The sequence below is a fragment of the Elephantulus edwardii genome, unplaced genomic scaffold (assembly GCF_000299155.1).
Source record: "Elephantulus edwardii isolate Elephantulus edwardi_28Jun2011 unplaced genomic scaffold, EleEdw1.0 scaffold00008, whole genome shotgun sequence".
NCBI lineage: Eukaryota > Metazoa > Chordata > Mammalia > Macroscelidea > Macroscelididae > Elephantulus > Elephantulus edwardii.
The window spans coordinates 11,119,616-11,141,432 of NW_006399758.1; the positions used below are offsets into that span (position 1 = coordinate 11,119,616).

At 34.4% G+C, this 21,817-nt stretch overlaps 1 protein-coding gene across 1 annotated transcript in view; it reads left to right on the top strand.

The window, feature by feature from the left end:
* The window catches only part of LOC102856777 (chromosome unknown open reading frame, human C8orf34), a 429,483-nt gene that overhangs the window by 82,013 nt on the left and 325,653 nt on the right, over positions 1-21,817 (top strand). The window contains exon 6 of the mRNA XM_006880533.1: positions 4,742-4,908. Within this exon, the coding sequence (XP_006880595.1) occupies positions 4,742-4,908 (167 nt within the window). The remainder of the gene's footprint in view (positions 1-4,741; positions 4,909-21,817) is intronic.

A 21,817-nucleotide genomic window follows, 5' to 3' on the forward strand; every position in this document is an offset into this window, starting at 1 on the left:
TGTGTGTACGGATATTATCCTGTCACTCATAACATTGTATGTTAAGATGGATATAGATATGGTCTTTTTTACTATGAGTGTGACCCCGTTTCCCCCACTTTGTCATTTCCAGTGTAATAGATCAGATGTGTGTCTGATTCAAAATGTCCCACATCAATCCATTTCATTTCACCAGTGCCTCATTTGTCAGTGCTTATGTGATTCCTTTCTTCCTTACCAATTTCCTCTTTTCCTACATTCATGCTTCTCACATTGCACATGCCAATCAATAATGTCTGTTTGTAGCCATTCCTCCTCCTTTGTGGTTCCCAGTATGAAGATTCGACCTCTGTTGCCAAATCTGCTAGTATAATCTAAGTGTGCTCTATTATTTCAAAATTGGATGGCTAACCCTTCTTCCTACTCTGTCTTAATATGGATGCACCACTTTATAGCAATATTTGACAGACCATATCAAAAAGAGCTAGTGAGAGACCTTTCTCCATTACACAGTTTGGTCCTGCCCCCACCTCCTTTTGCACATGTGTTGTGTTCACACCTCACACCCCACCCTGCTAGCATCCAGCACAGTTCCCTCTCCTAATTACTCCAGCACCTCACACTCCCAGCCCTAGGCCCCCTTTAAAGATGGCTCAGACCTCCATCCACCTCTGTCCACAAACTTCCCTCTCCACTCCACTGTGATGCTCATTCTCCTGGTGTGTTAATTCCAGTGTTAAGCACAAGAGACTTTCTTGATGTGGTGTGTGTGTGTGTGTGTGTGTGCACATATACACATTGTTGATGTTGTGCACCATCAAGCAGGAACCAACCAATAGATGATCTTCCAGTATGTTTTCAGAAGCAGTTTAATTGCTTAGGAAGAGATTTCCCATCTTTCTCTTATGGAGAAGCTGGTGGATTTGAACGGAGTACCTTCGGGATTGCAGCAATAGTTTCTTACTGAACCATACACAGTCACACATACTAAGTGATGGACTTCATTGCAATGACTAGAATAGTAACCACAATCCAAAAAGGCAATTCTCTGATGGCTTGAATCCATCATTGGCTTTCATTGGGAAAAGATGAGAAACTTCTTCCATTATGTTTGTCAAATTTGACTCATTGGACCCTATAAACAACAGACCTGAACGTTGTTCTATCTTGTGCCATCTCTGCCACTCTTGATCTCATTTTTCGAATCACTGTGTCAGTCAATCTCACTGGAGTCTTCCTTCCTTTCACTGACCTTCCATCTTTTTAAGTGCTGGTCTGGGTGGACAAGTGAGGGGAAGTTTTTGGGGTTGTGTTTGATGTGTATTATTGCTCTTTTCCCCCTACCAGTGAGCATCCCTGAGCCTTGCCTAGAGTGAAAGTTTGCTCAAAGGCCTTGGTTAAAACCCCACAAATTTATTAATTTTCAAATGAATAGTCCTTGAATGACAGCAATATTTTGTCTATTTGCAGCATCACATCAACAACAAGTTGTTCAGTTCAGCAAATAACACTTAACCACTGCCAAGTGAAACTAGTGCTGTTATATCTGGAAGAACACTCTTCCCCATTGTACATCACTCTTTGCAGTATGAAGTAACCTGGGTTGCTGTGATGCTGAACCTTGTGCCATTGGTGTATCAAATATCAGAATGGCTTCCCAATGTGGACAGTGTTTGATGTAGCTCCCACATGTAAAACAGGTTGGGAAGCAGGAGTGGCATCCACTTCTTAAACCACATACCTCTGAAAACTCTATGAACTTGGTGAAATGATGACAGTTATGGAAAGGCATTGGGTATTTTGTTCATAGAATCGCTATGAGTCATCCTTAACTCGATGACAATCAACAACAACAACATCCTTTTCCAAGGAATAGCCTCGTCTAACAACATGTCTCAGGTGTGAATGATTAAACTTTACCATTCTTGCCTCCAGGGAGCACTCTGGCTGCATAGTTTGGTCAATAATATGTTTATTCTTTTGGCAGTTCAGAGGATATTCAGTACTCTTCCAACACCAAAACTCATGGGCATCAATGATTCTCTGTCATCCTTATTCCTTGTTCATGTCTCAGATGTAAAACCAGTGAAAATACTATGAACTGAATCAGGCATACCTTAGTCTTCATACTGACATTATTGCTTTTCAGTATTTTGGAGAGGTCTTTGACAGTGGACTTGCCCAAAGCCATTACATCTCCTGCCATTACCCACTGGATGGTCAGTTTTGTAACAGTTCTGACTCCATGACCATGAATATGCACAAGTATAGAATCTAACCATCTATATCAATAGCTTCGATAATCCCTTCTCCTCTTTTCTACACACAAAGGCTCCCCAAGTTTTTTGCCTTTGACAGACTACCTTTTATGAGGGACCATTTGCTGTAAGTGGTTGTCAGTGTGTTGACCTCAATAAATACCATGTTGTGTATGTTGTGTAATGCTGCTACTTCTTGATGAGTTCTTTTCTTTTGATTAGCTCTTGAGATCTGTCAGAATCCCTTGTTGTTGTTGTTTATGCCATTGAGTTACTTGTGACTCAAAGTGACCTTATGTAGATTAGCTCTGAACCATGTCCTATCCAGAGCTAATCTCATTGTTTCCAACAGACCTAATCTCATTTCCCTATTCACTAAGTCAGTCCATCTCATCCTGGGTCTTCCTTTCCTATGCTGTCCCTTCACTCAGGAAATATACTTTTTGACATTTGTCCTAGTGGAATGAAAACTTATATTCACACAAAATCTGTTCATTATTATTGTTAATGGTAGTTTTATTTTTAATAGCAACTCCCCCAGTAATAATGAAAACAGTTTATATGAAAACTTGTGAATAATTGATACATCCACACATAGAAGACTACCTGGCAAAGAAAAAGAATTAACAACTGATACATGGAAAGACTGGATGTATTATCTCTAGAGAAATATGTTGTTGTTGTTGTTAGATGCCATCAACTTGAGTACAACTCATAGAGACCCTATAAACAAAAGATCTGAACCTAGTCCTGTCCTGTGTCATCCTCACACTTCCTGACACGCAGAGCCCATTGCAGCAGTCACTGTGTCAGTCCACCTGGTTGAGGGTCTTTCCCTCCCTCCCCTACCCTCCACCCTTCCTAGCACCATGTCCCTCTCCAAGGGACAGCACATTCTAGCAATATGTCCAAAATATGTGAGACTAAGCCTCATCATTCTTGCCTCCAAAGGGCACTCCAACAGCACCCTTTCAAAGACATATCTATTTATAATAGAGAAATATTCTGAGTGAAAAAAGGCAATTTAAAAATGTTAGCACTATAGTATTGCATTTATATTTCTTGACAAAAATGCATGCACACACACAAAGACTTGATTGTTAGAGGTTAAAGATGGTTTAGGGTGGAGGTTGGTTATGTTATAAAAGGGAAGCACAAGAGATCTTTGTGGGCTTTGAGCTGATCAATAACTTTATAATGCGCAGGATATATTACTTGAACCTACACAAGTGACAAAATCACCTAGAAACACACACACACACACACACACACACACAAACTGAGATAAGGGAATTGTATCAATGTCCTCATCTCTTCAGAGAGATTCCAGAGTTAGTGTAGAAGGGAAATAGTATAGTATGTGGCATTTTTCTGAGTGCTTTCCTACAATTATAGAGAAATTGACAATTAGTTGAAAGGAAAGCAAAGAACACTATGAAGAATTTGACTGTCCTGTTCCCCAAAAATATTTCACCAAAAGGCAAGATGGATGACTCTTATTTGAGCAATTACTATATTAGTGTCTGCAAAATGAGATGATAGTGGAAGAATGATACATGAAGAAAGTTGGATGATAAAGAAATAGAAAATAAGAAAAAACCAAAATAGATGTCAGAAAAGACTCTTAAACTTGCTATAGAACACAGGGAAGTTAAAGCAAAATAAAGAAGTGATACGAACTCATCATAGAATATCAAAGGGTGGCTCAAGAAGACAAAACAAAGACTGAGATAGAACTAAGTACAATCCTTCTCCTCCTCCCTTCTTCCTCCTCCCTCATTCCTTTTCCCTCCTTCCTCTTTCTTCCTTTCTGCTTTCCCTCCAACTCCTCCTCCTACCACCTCCTTAGCCTCCTCCCTCCTCTTTCCTTCCTCCTTCCTCTCCTCTTCCTCCTTCCTCTTTTTCTGTCCTTCCACCCTTCCAAGCATGATGTCCCCTCCCAGGACCGGTCCCTCCTTGCAACTTGCTCAAACTATGGCAGATGAAGCCTCAGAATCCTAGCCTCCAAGGAGCAGCCTGGTTTCACCCCTCTGCAGGACAAAGCTGTTTGTTCTCCTGTCATTCAACACTCTTCTCCAGCACCACAGCTCAAAGGCATCAATTCTCCTTTTCTCATCCCTAGTCATTGTTCAGCTCTCTTATGCATAGGAAGCAATTGCAAAGACTATGGTTTAAGAACTGATTACCTTAATTTTAAAGGGAGCTGGAATTTTCCAGTTTGTCATATCACTTAGACATATTCACTTGAAAATTCTTCAAAAAGAGAAATCAGGTTCTACATTTCTAGTATCCTTGGACAAGGTTTCTATATGTAGTTAAAGGTCACTATGAATTATCTTTGACTTGGTGGCATCTAACAATAACAACAGTATTCTTAGGGAAACTTTTGTATTATGGTTGTAAAATTACACAAAGAATAACAGTTAAGGTGTATATTTCCTTTAAATAACATGGCTATTTCTTATCTCAGTGTACTTAGAGTTAACATTTAAATATTTCTACAGTTTAAAGATGGAGCTAAAGATCAAGGGATTAAAACAGCAGCAGCAACGACATAAGAAACTTCTGGCAGCCATGCTCTCTCAAGACTCTTTTGAATCCATCCACAGCCCTACCCCATCTGTAACAGAAGAAGACATTGATAATGAAGATGATGCAATGGAATTGCTGGGTAATTTTAAAAATTAATAATTTCTGCTTTCCTTTTCTATTGTAACAATGTGCGGTTATTAAGAGACTTGAAAAAGTTAGGCATAGTATTGTCTCAGAGGGAAGGAAGCTTTTAAGACATGCTTAATTTCTATTAGATCTTCATGAAGTTGCATGAAGAAATAAGTTCAATTTCAAATAATCTATGCCTGTTAAGTATTTATTAGACTGTATTGTATGTATTGTATTTACAGCACTTTCCATTCTGGTTATTTAATCAAGCTTTCTCTGTGTACAACTGTGATAAAAATTCAAGCTTGTCTGCTTTATTCTCTAATTATAATTGACTTCATCACATCTATTGTCTAGTTTATCCTAAGTACAGCCCTTATCACAGGATGTTCCTCCTCTTATTTCAGTAAAACTTCAGGATAAAAGGAAGACAAATAAAGGATAAGTAATATACTAAATATTTTACAATTGTCATAAATTACAGAAAAAAAGATACAGACATTGTCAGAGTTTCTGATGGCCTGTTGTTTTCGTAATAACCCTTATTATGCTGTGTGTGCAGGAAACCCTTTTATTTTTTTAGTGAAGTAAGAGGTTTTTTTTGTTTATTAGAAATTTCTTCAGCTTAATTGCCTTTTCCTTCTAGAACTCTTTGTATAAATGAAATATATGCATTTTATTGCAGTGATCTACATATAAAATATTTTAGTTTTAAGTTAAAATACGTTTTTCTATTATAATTAATTATAAGCCAACATATAAGACTTATAAGCCACATATAAGACTATGTTACTGTGCTTCAGTGAAAATAAATTCCACATAATCATTTGATTTTAAGTAAGTTTTACTTGCAGAGTTCTAGAAAAGAATTCTGTATAAAAAACATTTTCTATACATATTTCTAATACCCTGTCAACCAGATTTCTTGATTGATAGGGTTAATGACAGTAAAATATTGTCTTTATAACAAATTATTTGTCTCTCAATGTACAAATTTAAATGGTGTTATCTGCTCAGTGATGGAAGGTTCTCTGAGTTTTTTCCGTGACATAATAATTTCATTCATTCCTATTTTAAGGAGAAAATACAATGACATATTGCTGTTTTGTGACTTTTAAGTGGCATGTTTTTAAAGTCTCTCTTTTCTTGAGTCAGGAATGTGGATGATGTATCAGATGTGGCACATTTATCTTAATGCTCCTAAAAACTGAGTACTTTCTCTATGCTGGACACTGCTCAGTTTTGGGGACCTACAAAAAAGTGAAAATTATCATAAATCTTACAGTAGAGTGTTTTCAGATAAAAATGGAAATGCATCACTTTTATCGTGTTTGGTATGCGTGTTGATTGGATGCAGCCCCCAGGATTTATAGGGATGACATCTAATCCAGGAATATAAGTGATTTAGGGGTGCTTCTTAAAGCAGTTTCTTTCTTAGCCGAGTCTTCAAGGATAAGTATGTGTTAACTCAGAATGCCCCATATTATAACATCCTGCAGTTTGCTCAGGTAGTGAATTGTTCCTCTGCTTTGTTCAGTGACAGAGATGATCTTAAGCAGTGGCTGTCAGTAGAAGTACAAAGAGACTGCCTAGTGAACATCATTAATGACAGGTTTATTTATTAGCATCAAGTAATACAAATATCCTTCTGTTTCTCTTTCCTTCTTTATCATTGAATATATCTATTCTTTGTGTTGTAAAGATAACCTTTTCAAGAAATTTAGGTCCATTAAGAAGGATGTTGTGAAACACATTTACAGCCTCAGGAATCTCACTATAAGTATAGAGGAAACCGTGTAACTTCATTGCTATGGAGGGAATTCTTGAAGAGACTCAGATGTGCTCCTAGTAATAGTTTCTGGTCTTCTAAATATCTTGCTCTTTTACTTAAATATTTTAGTCTATTAAAGTACATTTAAGAATGAGAGATGAAAAAAATTAAAAAAAAGAATGAGAGATGGGTAGAGGTCTGGACTGTTCTGTATGTAATCCATTAATCTTAGAATAGTGTTTAGTGGTGTAATCTTTTTGGTTCCCTGGTTCTGATGTTCTCTGTGATACTCTGGTATGTTCCAAGGTCACTATGCTGTTAGCTACAATTTTGCCATATGCAGCTTAGGAAATTCCCTGATTGCCTCGTTGATCAAAGCTGTCATGTACATTGCTCTAAAACATTATTTTGCACAGGAACTCATCAAGTAAGTGAAATATTACTTGTATATGGAATATATTTGTCTTCAAGACTCAAATACTCCTATCCATAAACATAATTGATAAAATTAATGTACTTATTAAGACAGACTCTGACTTGTCTTCAAAAGCACCTACAATCATTTTTTTATTGTATTACTTCTATCTTTATCTAATTTAGTAGCCCTTCTCATAAATTAGACGAACAGATGTACCAGGATGATTTTATTTAGTAATATAGTTAGTAGTACTATATTAATAGATGAATATACAAAATGTTAATGTAAAAGAAAATATTTTGTCATTCAGTTTTAAGATTTGAACTTTCAGTAGCCACATAACATTCTATTGTATTTCAAGCCCTGTACTAGATAAATTTAGAAACTCTCTACATTTCTAGTCCTTTTAAAATTTCATATAGGAACTCTGAAATATTTATATTTAGTCCTGTAGGCTCACAGTGTGTCTGTTTTGTTTCAATAGCACACCAAAACAATAGTAATTTTTAAATTATGTTGCCAAAATCTTGTTTCGTGTAAACAGTATAACAGTATACTTTGGAACTCACATTTCAGAGAAACATATGTCATTATACCTATTTGAGTTAAAATGTGATATTCTTCTAAGACTATAAGTTGTATGAAATTAAATTTTAGTACATATAATAACTGTAAAAAGAAAATAGAAGTCTTCTAGGAGAATTGAATGAAGTGAACTATAGTTAGTAAGTTATTTTGTTTATTAAGGAACTAGAATTAATATTTAGTAATAATTCACAGATAATTTGTATATTTTGGATCATTTATCTTAATTGTGTTGGATATTTGAAAATATAATAGTACATCATCTAAAAATGGAAAAATATTCTCTGTAAGATTGTTTTAATTAATATTTAAAAATGCATCCAGCATGGTACAAAAGTAGCTTAATATGGAAATAGTATACATCAGAGAGTAAGACATTAGATTTGTGGATTTGAAAATAGAGCAATTTTGAGAACTTCTCATGCAGTTGCTAAGATACAACTAAGGAGCAGGGCTTTATACCTTTTTAAACTAGTTCAGTCATAGCTTACAAAGTGAAACTGAGACAAATAGAAATTTTAAGTTTTGAGTGATGGAGGAAACAAAGTGGAACAGGAAAATGAATAGCTTGAAGTCTTAGAAGGAGACTTGAAAGAAGCCTAGTGAGCTAGCTCTTTCACAGACCTAATGTATTATTGTCCAGAATGTGGAGAGTGGTATATTTGGTGGGACAATGTTTGTTACGATCTTGGAGCTGGGAACTGTTCTTTTCAACTCAGTCAGGAGCTTTGATTGCAAAGCAACACATATATTTCCTTTCTTTTTTAAGAGGGAGAAATTCTATTATGGCTTCAATCCATCTTTCCCCTCCATTCTCCTTACGTTCTGTTTCACCACATTTTAAATTTCAAATCTGTTCTGGTGTCACTTTGTTGGCCATGACTGAATGGATTGGAATGAATTTGAAGCCTTACTTAGTGATTAGTTTTAGAACATTTTCTGCTCTGATATGACCTTGTATGTTGAACTAGCTTGTGTACTAGAGAATACTGAAGGGAAGAACTTCAGTATTCAAAGAAACACAGCTCTCAGCACAGTGGACAGTTTGTCACTAAATCCAGCAATGGGTTGGAGAGGCTGAGAGATGTCGGTCAGTGTGGTGTCTTGTCTTCTTTGATGCCACTGTATTGCAGTTCTGTCATTATTCTGGCCAGGATGTTTGTATAGTCAAAGTCACTCAGAGCCAAGGAGCAACAAATTAGTATTGAGGTGTTTCCATCTTTAGATTGGTACATTGCTGATCTCCCTCATGGGAGATTCAGCCAATCAGAATTGAAGAATTCCATCTTTATTAGGACAGCATCTTCTGATTAACGCATTAAGTCTATGGACCTGATACAGCATCTACTGGTTAGCACACAAACCTATTTTTCTTTTTTCAGCAAATTTGTATCCTCTATTTTAAGAGACTTATGCTCTTAATACCTTACTAACATAACAATGAGAACAACAACAAAACCCTTTTTCTAAACAGGATCCTTGTTACAGGTATAGGCTTTAGACATCCACTGTTTTGTTTGGGGTTTTTTTGTTGGTTGGTGTTTCTTTCAGGTTGGTTTGTTTGTTTGTTAAAGAGAACAGCTCAATCTATAATAATATTCTGGATAATATTTTTTTTCAGTCATGGGTTAAATATTGTTGATCATGGATTCAACATTAATGAATCAATATTTGTAAAAGGAATGGTGGTAACATAGGGAAGGCCCAGTCTGACTTCTACCTGCTTCATAAAGAGGAACTTTCACCACAAATAGCATCCATCATACCAAACAAATAGATACATGGCCAGACATGTCATCCTACATGCTCTTGTAGATATTATTATGAATTATTGGATCTAATATTTATTTTAAAATGACTCACAGACTTTACTCACAGATGTGAGGTTTATTAGGGAAATAGATTGAGGAGTAGGGGAGGCAAAGAGTATCATACAATGCAAGTCCAGGTTTAGTCCAACAATCTCAAACCAGATTAATAGGAAGACACAATTCCTCAATTAGTTCAGACAGCTTTTCAGTCCAGAAGTGAAAGTCTAGATTCAGTTCAGCAGCACAAATAAACCTCTGTTTTCCTCTGTCTAGCAAACTTTATCTTAGGGCAGTTATAAGTTAAAATTTCCTTCAGTAATCCAACAAGCAAAACCTTTAACTGTGGCTCCATATCTAGGATTCCTTTGGGTATACACTTTGCCACAGTCTCTTCACAGCAGTGCCACAGTCTCTTCACTCTTTTCACCACTGTTTCTCACAGTGTGGAAAGCACTCTCTTATATTGGTTGTGCTGCTGCTGCTGATTTGCAGGACCATGTGTCCACAGTTAAGATAGCTAGATACCATGCCCCCAGTGAGGGTTAACACACTATATAGAAATGCCAATTTTTAAGGTTTTGAACAACATAATAATTTGACTTAAATAGGACTCGATGCTACCTAATCACTACAAAAATAAGCACAAACACACAGAAAACAAAATTGTCTTATTAATTAATAACAGTACTATATTTCCCTGGGAACACTAAGTGAGTATTTGATAATTCAGTTTTGCTATGCCTTTTTAGAGCACTACTCCTCAGTGACGGTTCTAGAGGTGAGGTCACCCTGTGTGATAACTCATGGCGTCACCACCTTAGGGTCTGAAAGCAAAAGGTAAACTTAGTGAGTACTCTATGATTAAAACTGATAAGAAATATTGAAAATTTATGAAATGTGTTATATTTTAGATTATATAAATAAAACAAATTGGTAAAATAATGAATTATAACTTTACTAACATTAGTTACTGAGTGGAAGCTTTTTTTGATTTTTCACATTATTTTCTTTTAATTACTACCTCATTTGCCAAAAAAAGTTAACAAGTTCATAAATAATTTGCTACCATAATATTTTAGCTAAGCCACCAGACAAATGTATTAAATGAGTAGTTATAAAAAGACCTGGCAGTAACAAACCAGTTGTTGTGTATGTAGTTAGAAGTACGTGATTTGAAGTGTTATTGCTACTGGGTAATAATGATGGCTTTGAATGAAGAGCATCAAGAATGTTTAAAAGACAAGTTAGCATGAAGTTTTAGCATTGTGGGTAAATTGAAACATGTAAGCTGGACTTTTAAAAAAGGTTTTTCTTATAACTACCTATAATGGTATTTTTATTTAAAAGCTGATGAATTCATGCTGACACACTGCACAGAACAGTTGTAGAGGATCATTTTGATGTCATATCTCTGAAAGTGTCAATCATTGTGGTCCTGGTCCTCCAGCACCCAGCTGATGCCACTGTGACTAGTATAAATAATGAGAATGAACAGTACTTGCCAACTCACCTTAATCTAAATAATTCTTATTTTTAAACTTAAGATCTGTTCAAGTAGTCTGTAATTATACTAGAAATTGATAACTACTTTTAACCAAACATTAAAGAAAATATACACATTTCTTTTTATATATTCATTAAATAATCAAATCCATTAGAAACAAACTAGACCTTTAGACAGATGTGTAAAATTAACATTCACAAGCTAAATGGTAAATAGTTCTATTAATTCATGTACTTAGCTATAACAGGAGTTCAAAGTGCCTCTACTGAAGAAATTTTTTTCCTTGTACCTGTTTTTTGTGTATTTCTTAATCCTAACTTCAGTTCACTTCAGTGGTATAGCCAACACAAATGCCAAATAAAATGAGTTAAAATGAGTTAAAGTGTGTCCTGATAGTGTTAGATAGCTTGTCTCTAAGGACTAAAACTACATTTAAGAAAATCCATTCAGATATATACTTTCATTCCATAAATATGCATCTGTGAAGTTAAAAACACTAGATTATACAATTTTATAGTATTGTGAATGTCGAATCTAGTATTTTCTGCCTGCTGTGATCTTCTTAGGGCTTTGATAGAAAGCTTAACAAAGTGAATGTTGACCTTTATCTAAAACTCAGTGGTTTGTGGATCATCAGCTTCCAGTAAATCTATTAATTAAATATTTTGCGTGTATGGCATTCTGAAATGTATATTTAACTCTTTGTAATTGACTTTGTGTATATTCTTAAGAGTTCAAATTAAAATAACTACAGACATGCCTTGTGAAAAATTAACTATGGGGTAATTACTGATTTGGTTTACATAAGATTCATCTGTGAAGCTAATTTATATGCAGATTCCAGTGCTCCAGTTTTTAATTTGATTTATTAGACTTGGAAGAGATCATGGATGGTAGTTTTTTAACAGGAATATCCTACTCCCTACTCGCAAGATAATCTGTTTGAAGTAATCTGTAGAAAATAAGCGTAATTTAGTAGATATATTCAAAAGAAGTAAGAAGAACAAAGTGATAGAAAGCCTAAAATATACTGTTTTTTAAAAAAAGTATGTAACAGAAGTAACTGAATTGACTATGTCTCTTCAAGTATCCCTGGGCAGTGGGGGCTTGCTAACAAGCTTAGTCAATGTACTTTTGTTATCACTCTATTATCTCCATCTTCCCTCCTTATGTATTTCCCAGTAGCACTTGAAAAATGAATTTCTTAGAGTATAAAAAAATCAACATGTCATAAAATGATTCTAGAATAAACTTCATTTTTATTTCCAGATTCTCATTTTATCAGTTTGGTAAATTAAACCTTTATTTAGAATTTTTTACTGTGTGAGGTAAGATTCAACTCTCCTTACTCCTTTCTAGATCATATTGTTCTTTTTTTGTAATTGTATATTTGTTTCAGTTTCATTCTTTTTTTCTATTTCTTTTTAACAAAATCTACAACTTTTGCAAGTGATAACCAGGTTGCTATGAAGAAGTTGTTTTTCAAATGTATGCCTGAATATGATCGAGATATACCTACAAGATTTACTTTGCTTGTATTTAATAAGAAATACTGCTATTTTCTCTAAGTAAAAATTGTTTTCCTGTGTATGGTATAAGCAGATCAATGTAGAACAACAATGTCAATGATTTGAAAATAAAATCTAAACCTAAAGACAAATTATTAGCAATATTTTTTCATTTCAGTTATGCACTTGAGTGAAAACATTTTAAGAGATAGCTGTGTCTAGTGTTTTATGAGTAGCAATATTACTGATATATATCAAGCGATTTCTATGTAGCTTATTCAAAATGGCAAATACTCACTTAACGTTTTGAATAAGCTGCATATTGCTTGATATGTACTAGTAGTATAGTCTGATGGCCTTTTTTATAATTATGCCATAGTACTCTGTTTCTGAATGTTTTCAAAGTCACTATTCTTTCTTCAAAGCGCATAAGCCACATTGTGATATGTGTATGTAATGTCTGTATTGAACTAAAACTCTAAACCCAGGCCCGGTGACATTCTGCCTCTGGAAAGTTTTGTCACTTGAGCTACAAGTTAATTATATAATATTGATAACAATATCTGACTTCCCTCCCCACAGGGATGTTGTAGGGAATACAATGGTATTCTAAGAAAATGCTTTTAATTTTTTCCTTTCTTTGTAGTCAGATCTAAAAGATGATGTGAAAATGGCAGTAGAATTTCCCTACACATATGGTCTTGCAAATGTATGTATATCCCCTGCTCACGTACATTTTTATCGTTATAGTGGTGTTAGAACTGACTCGTAGCAGAGTGTCTGAGGCAATTTAATCGCATAAAAGGAGATTGCTCGTTTTTCTCCTATGGAGCAGCTGGCAGGTTTGAATCATATGCCTTCGAGATTTCAGTTCAGCTCCTCAGGCCATTCACTAGGCCACCAGAGTAAACCTACAAAAAAAGCCAAAACCAACTTCATTTCCAATGAGTTGGAACTGACTCATAGCTGGCCCTTCAGCAGATTCTTGGAGGCTTTGAACTGCCAGAAAGGCATTGCCTTGGAGTTACCATCAAAACTCCCTATGAACTATACAACCAGGTACATGGAGGTTCAGGAAGATGGGGGTGTTGGGACGGGTGTTTTGTTTAGCTTTGAGAAAGTGCTTTCTAACAGTAAGAATAGATGTTTTTGATAACAGAATAAAATCAAAGAGTTGAAGTTAAAGGCTTGGAAAGAAAGATGATAAAATTACAAATGCATTTGAAAGTCAAAATACTTGGTCACTATAAACATTAAAATATCTTTTTAATATGAGCAGATATTTGTGTTATTTTTTTGCTGACATGACTATACTATTTTTCATTTTCTTCTGTGTAAATGTATAATTATAGAAATAAAAATGTTTTGTGCTTATTTACGAAGCTCTACTGTTACTTACTTGGCTGAGATTTAAGGGTAGAGGGAAAACCGCGGAGGGGACATAAATAAAATGTATCCTGTGTGTTTACATCTGTCTGTATCAATAAAATCAGAAAGTTGAAGAATTTAGGTTTTAAACATTTTCAGTTTATATTGACAAATTTTAAAATATAATAAACAGCACAGTTTTGATGACTTTGCATTAAGCTCCTGTATAAACAAAGCACAACCAGATTAAAAGCAGTTTTAGAAATTATTAGGATTTGTTATTTTTGCTATAAAATTGTCAATTTCAAGCAGAATTCTTTGTTTAGCTGTGGTGTGATGGTAATTTTCATATAATTTGAGATCATTAATTCTGTGCTCTAGGTAAGAACTGTTTTTATCACATTAAAATAATAACTTCAATTTTTAATAGCACAAATCTTATTTTAATGTAATATTTTTGCTAGGTACTATTAAGTTAGATAATAACTATGTAGTTAGATATTAAAGAAATATTAAAACATTAATGACATATTTAAGATTTATTGTACTACTGTATTGATCTATTTGGATATCAATTAATCACAGTGTAATTGAAAATGTATATTAAAATTCAAAGAGAACTTTTAAAATTTTTTGGGCTTAATATTGAATACGCATTAACCTAAGAGTAGTTACAAACTATAATTTAGACATCAGAAATATTTTACGTCATTGTTGATGTCGGCTGGATCCTGGTTGAAAGTAAAGAATACCAGAAGAGTTTTTATTTATTCTTTATTGACTATGCAAAGACATTTGACAGTGTGATCATGACAAGTTAATGGCTAACTTTGAGAAAAAGAGGAATCCCAGAGTAATTAACAGTGGTCAGGCGAAACTTGTACCTAGACCAAGAGGCTGTCGTGCAAAAAGAACAAGGGAACACTACATGGTTTAACATTAAGAAGGGAGTGTGTCATGGTTTTCTCCGTACCTATTCAAAATTATTAGACATCAGGAAAATAGTGTTTGTGAAGTAAAATGTTATTCAGAATATTTCAGAGAAGTGTTTTTCAAAGTTTTCAAGTTTCAAAATTTTTAACTGGACCTGTGGGTATGTTTCTTTTGGAATGAAAATGAAAATGCTATGATTTTGTTTCTCAAATGTGCTTATGTTCAGCACTAGCTGACCCTCCAGTGGCTCTCTGAGGGTAGAAATACACCAGATGAGATTGTACATTTTGCTCACTCAGAGCTGCTGATAGATTCAAATCACCAGAGAGACATGGCCTTTCAACTCCCTATTGTCTAGGACACTGGTAGCTCCCTAATGAAAACTATTTTAAAAGTACATCAGTGCCCTCTAAGGCCTATTCTCTTGCAGAAAGAAGTCAGTATCTAGCTTAAAGGAACATTGAGACATTATCCCAGCAGGAATCCCAGTTTGTAATGGCAATAGAATATACAGCATTTTAAGGGTAGGTCAAAGAAATAAATCATTTTCAAAGCTTATAAAGACAATATATACTGTCTCATATGAGAATGTATTATTTTACCTTCATGCAATGCAGATTATCACATCTAAAAGATAAGTAAAAAGATTAAGAGAGGAAACTTTTCTTCTTTTTCTTTTTTAAATCTTTTCTACATTACAGTATGAGAGTCTTATCTTCTCTTTAAAGACTTATGACATTTATGATTCGAAACTTTATCAGATAGCATTGTAAATATTTTGATAACAGCTTATTCCTAGCATCTTGGTGGCTCAGTTACTAAGTTATAAAGCTATGTTTATATAGCATAGTTATAGGTAAAAAAATATTTCTGCTCACATATAGTATAAACACAAATAGGCTCCAAGCAGCTCTATTATGATGAGAAAAATTAATACAGTTAAAGAATTAGTGATAGGGAATGGCAAAGGACACACTGACAAAGAAGATTAATCAGAACTGGCTTTGACAAGCACTGTGGCATTTGGACAAGAACAAACTGGGAGGAGGGTGGAGAGAATAGTGCAACAATGAATGAGTGGAAGCCCAAAATCTCTGTAAATGTTTATGAAAATTAATAAAATATAGAAAAAAAAAGAATTATCCTGCAGCATAAAAATGTTTAACAAAGAGAAAGCACACCCCAGAAAAACTGAATTTTAACGGTCATGTTGCTTGTGTAATATGGTCAGTAACTTTTCCTTTTTTTTGACAAGAATATGGCTCATTTCCCATCCCCCAGAGAAATGCTACCTTTGTCTCAAGCATTCATTCTGTCTTACTTTAATTAATTGAATATTTAAAAAAATACACATTTCCAAGAAATGATAGAAACTCCTGTTTACTTACCCCTACAAAGAAGTTTCTAAATTGTCTCATGAATTTTTCAGAGTAATCAGGGTTTCATAAGACTTTTTAGTAAAAAACAAACCAAGAACAAGAAAATCCAAAACAAGGAGAACAGGATACATGCTTTCTGCTTTGAGTAACCATTTTAGCTCTTTCTGCTTCTGATTGCTCAGATATTCAAACTAGTCATGCAATTTCATTTTTAGTACACTCTTTATGAGCAATATATTTTAGAAATTTGTCAGAGTGAATGTTTTAACTTTCTTGAAACCTCTTGGCATTAAATATACAAGTATATGTGGATTTTAAGAGATTTTCAATTTCAAATCAGCATAGAGTAAATTTTTTAATACATTATTTGTTTTTGCAATTGAAGTAGTTATTAATTGTAAAAATCTGGAAATGTAAAATACAAACAAAAGTAAAAATTGCTCAGATTAAATATTGTTGGTTTTAATATTAGTCTTTCTAAATATTTTTATGTGTGATGTTTTTAAATGATTCCTGTTTATATGCATTTAAAATAGTGCCCTTTTTTGTATGTCACAAAATGATAAAAAAATTACTTGACAATATATAATAATCATAACATAGAAAGAGCCATAACACCTTGCTAAGCTAAATTAACCCAGGTTATTTAGTTAATAGTCAAAAGCCAAATTCCTGATCATGAACACTTAAACACTATGATAAACGTTCACAATTTGTTTTTATGTCGAGTCATTTGTGACTCATAGGGACAACAGTGCTGACTAGGAAGAAGAACTGGCCATCCACTTCAGAAAAACAGGCCTTCAAAAATCCTACACACAATATAGTGCTGAATATGTATTTGCTTGTATTTATGTTACAAATGCTTGAATATGTATTTCCTTGTATTTTTTAAATACAAAACAGACATTTTTTTAAACAAATAATATCCTATAAGACACAATGAATGCATACTTTCCCTAACCCTTTTCAGTATATATGTGAAATAGATCATCCAAGACACTGGACTTTATGAGGAAGAATGTGGCATCATAATTGGAGGAAGACTCATCAATAGCCTGCGTTATGCATGTGGCACAACCTTGCTTACCGTAACTGAGGATGACATGAAGTGTGTGCTACAGAAGGCCTTGGACTGCAGTCTTCAATATGGATTGAAGCTCAGAATCAAGAAAATAAAGATTTTTCACCACTGGGCACACTGGCAGGACCTTGATAGATGGAGAAGAGATTAAGAACATTCAAAATTTTTGCTTACTTGGTTCCACAATCAACATTCTTGGCACCAGTAGTTAGGAAGTCATAAGACCAATTGCATTAGGGAAATCTGTTGTCAGTGACCTCTCCAGAGTGCTGAAGAGCAATGATGTCAGTCTAGAGACTAAGGTGCACCTGATCCAGTCCATGGTCTTCACAATTACTTGTTATTCATCAGAAAGCTAACATTGACTATGGGGGACAGAAAAAGAATTGATGCCTTTGAGTTGTAGTGCTGGAGAAGTGTATTAAAAATACCGTGGACTGCCAAGAGAGCAAACAGGTCTGTCCTGGAGATGATGAAACCAAGTTGCTTTTTAGAGGCAAGGATTTTGAAGCTCTCTCTCACATACTTTGGGCATTTTGCCATGAAGGACCAGTCCTTAGAGATCAATATCCTGCTTGATAGGGTGGAGGGACAGCTCAAGAGAAGAAGAATATGGATGAGATGGATTGAGCCAGGAACCAGGGTAATAATAGGAACAGGTGTTTTGGAGACAGTGCGACTGGCTTAGGGCAGGGTTCAGAGCTATTGTTCATATGGTTACCGTGAGCTGCAGGTAATTCAATGGTAACAACAACAAGACAATGTTTAGAAATGATTATATGAAGCACAGTGTTATGGGGGGAGAAGAAAATAAATTAACATCAGAACTTCTATATCCAATCATGATGGGTAATAATGGAGTACCTTATTTCTTCACATGAAACTGGGCAAAAGAAACCATTCTTTTTCAGGCATTGGACAAAAGGCTGCACCAGGATCCTTGAGAGAAGTAAAGCAAGGAAGAGAATCATGATGTTTCACTTGGACTTCCTTCCTGGTGTTATGTTCTTGGACAGCTTGCAGGGAGGTGCAGCTCCAGTGGAGACAGGCGATCTCACAGATCTGAGGTGGAGAATTTGCATTTGGAGTTGATGAGATGTCTGGGATGTGAGCAGAAGGATGGTGAGCAAAGAGAAAAAAGTTGAGCAGAGCAAGTGAAGACGTCAGAAATCTGGCTGCTCTGACAGGGTAAAATTTCTCATTAAGAATGAGTAACTACTGTGTGCCTTAGAGAGAGAAAAAAGAGGTTAAACATAACTGAGAAATATCCAATTTCCAGCCCCGTCAAATGGGCACTCCACTTCTGTAAAAATTCACTTGAAAACAATGAGTAACAGTTCTCTTTTTCTTGATAGTCACTTAATAGTCAAAGCTGACTTGACACAAAGTGGATTTTATACTCTCTGAATATTCAAGGAGACTTTGGAAAAAATCACATTCTAAACAATGGCAACTTCTAACAGAGAAGATAAAATTGAAATAGAACTATTAAGAAAGCATTTTTTAAAATGTGAGAAAACAAAGAGGCTCCACAATAGATTAATTTCCTGACAGCACAAAACTTAAAATTTTAGAAAAGAAAAATATCCGTTTGTCCTACAAGGTATCATTCACAACATCTACTATACAGTAAAATGATAAAAATGAATTATTAGTTAACAAAGGAGGTAAATGTGACCCAAATCAAAGACACACACAAATGCCTGATAGATATACTGGTAAACATTGATATTAGTAGAAAAGAATTAAAGCTATTAATAATACATATGTGCATTTAAAGGGAAGAACGTAAAGAGTAAATGAATAGGAACTCTTAGTGGATAAAGAACCAAGGATAATACATTAAAAACTTAAAAATCACTTCATACAATTAATTGAACACTTCAAAAGAAAAAAATTTATTAACTTAAAAAAAGAAATTAGTGGAAAGCTTTACATTATATATAAGACAATAAAACAACATGAAGAGATGATTAATGTCCTGTGGCAAAACATAAAATGATACAATATTTCTATGTGTTTAGATACAAAGAGAAATGATAGGAAATAATACATACTTTTTTTATTTCCTTCAGTTTTTAGAAAGCATTGCTGTTAAATATACCAAATTAATTTCAAAATGTGAGCACAATTATAGTGCATAGTAATAGCAACAGGTGAAACAGTAGAAATTGAAAGTTAATAACTTCATATTATAAAAATGAAACACGGCATTTTAAGTAACTAAATGCAAAGCTGAAATAAACATAAAACATTTTCATAAAGATGTCTGACTTCTAGTCCCTAGGACACTTCTGTAAAATGTAAGAGTAAAGGTATTACCTAAGTCTTCCTTCTGACTCCACTTACAAAAGTACTTCACCAGTTAAACTTGGCACAAAAGTTGTAACTATGATGAAGTGCATCACTTGGCTAACAATATGAAAAACAATATCAGCAATAATACGTTATATGAACATCTTCACATATTTGGAAGTGGAAATGAAATACTAAGGGAGTCAACTTATCTAGGAACACTCTCTCTCTCTCTCTCTCTCTCTCTCTCACACACACACACACAGAGACACACACAGAGTTTTTTGTTTTGTTAATTTCCTTTTTGCTTAGAACCTATATTTTCAAAAGTAAGCCTCGATTAAAAAAAGAGATAGTGTTCTGAAAAAAGCAAACTCATGGATACCAAAAGTAAAGATTGAAAATGATATGGAAAATAAACAAGCATAACATAATAGGTTAGGGTATAGTATTATAATCCCCCACAATGAAACCCACTGCCATCAAGTCCATTCTAACTAACAGTGATGTTACCAGAGAGTAGAACTGTTCCATAGTGTTTCCAAAGCTGTAGGTGAATTGTTACAGATACACTCTGCCACATCTTTTTTTTTTTTAAATACATCTTTAACCCGTAGAACTACTGGGAGGTTTGATCTGCTGATGTTGAGATTAGCAGCTGAATACTTAAACTGCAGTGCCATCACAGTTCTCGTAAGATAGTTGTTAATATGAATTAACTTTTTAAAACCAGGACTATTTTTATTAGTAAGCCCTATGATTATAGTTCTTTCATGTAGTTTTTCTTTTGTACTGGAATGTAATTTGTTTTACATAGCCTTAACATTTCAGATAATTAATTTTCACTTAGAGATGGCAAAAATGTCAGCATTTAAAATTCAACTTGCCTTTATACTTAGATGTTCATTAATCTAAAATAATTAAAATACATCATGTCAGAACTATAAAGAAATATTTAGTACTTAGAAACATGCAGCTACTCTCTTGTTGAATAATACAGCTGGTGATTAAAAATATATGTATATGTTAGTTTGGAGCAAAATATAATTGGAAAGCTTCATGATCATTCATTACAATATTTGAGAATGTTAACCTTACTAACAAAATTCTAAATAGATTTTTTCCCAATGTATTGAATAGAAAAGCTCCAAAAGAGATGATTAAAAGCAGCAGGGAATATATTTCTATGCCAATAACTTAAATATTTTTAATGTACATTTTATACATGCATATTGTCTCCATCATTTTTAAAAAAATAAAAATCTTGTCACTTAATTTTAAATTAAATATCTCAGGCTCAGAAAACAAAACCTATTGTTTTTGTTGTTGTTAGGTACATTGAGTTGAGTATGACTTGTAGTGACTCTATGAACAACAGATTTGAACTCTTTCCTCTCTTGTTCCATCTATAATCTCTGACACACTTGAACTCATAGCTGTGGTTATTGTGTCAATGCCATCTTGTTAAGGGTCTTCCCCTCTTTTGCTCACTCTCCACCTTTCTAAGCATAATATCCCTTTCCAAAAAATAGCTCCTCCAAACAAAATGCCCAAGTACGTGATAGGAAGCTTAATCATTCTTGCCTCTTAAGGAAGCACTCTGGCTTCACTTTTATCCAAGACGTAGCTGTTCATTCATTCATTCATTCATTTAATTTATTTATTTTGGCAATCCACAAGATATTTGGTACTCTCCTCCAACACCACAATTCAAAGACATCAATAATTATGTCATCTTTATTTATAGTCCAGTTCTCAACTGAATAGTAAGTGACTGAGGAGATCATGGCCTGAATCACACATACCTTAGTCTTTAAACTGAGGAAGAATGATGTTAAATTCACAGTTAAAAAGACCAGTTTTGGCCATTTTTGCTGCCAGGACGCGGAGCGAGAAGCTAAGAGAGTCGGAGACGTTACCCGCTTCCATCCTTTTCACCACCGTTATGGATGACCGGGAGGATCTCGTATACCAGGCGAAGCTGGCTGAGCAGGTTGAGCGATACGACGAAATGGTGGAATCAACGAAGAAAGTAGCAGGGATGGATGTGGAATTGACAGTTGAAGAAAGAAACCTCTTATCAGTTGCATATAAAAATGTGACAGGAGCAAGAAGAGCCTCCTGGAGAATAATCAGCAGCATTGAACAGAAAGAAGAAAACAAGGGAGGAGAAGACAAACTAAAAATGACTTGGGAATATCAGCAAATGGTTGAGACTGAGCTAAAGTTAATCTGTTGTGACATTCTGGATGTACTGGACAAA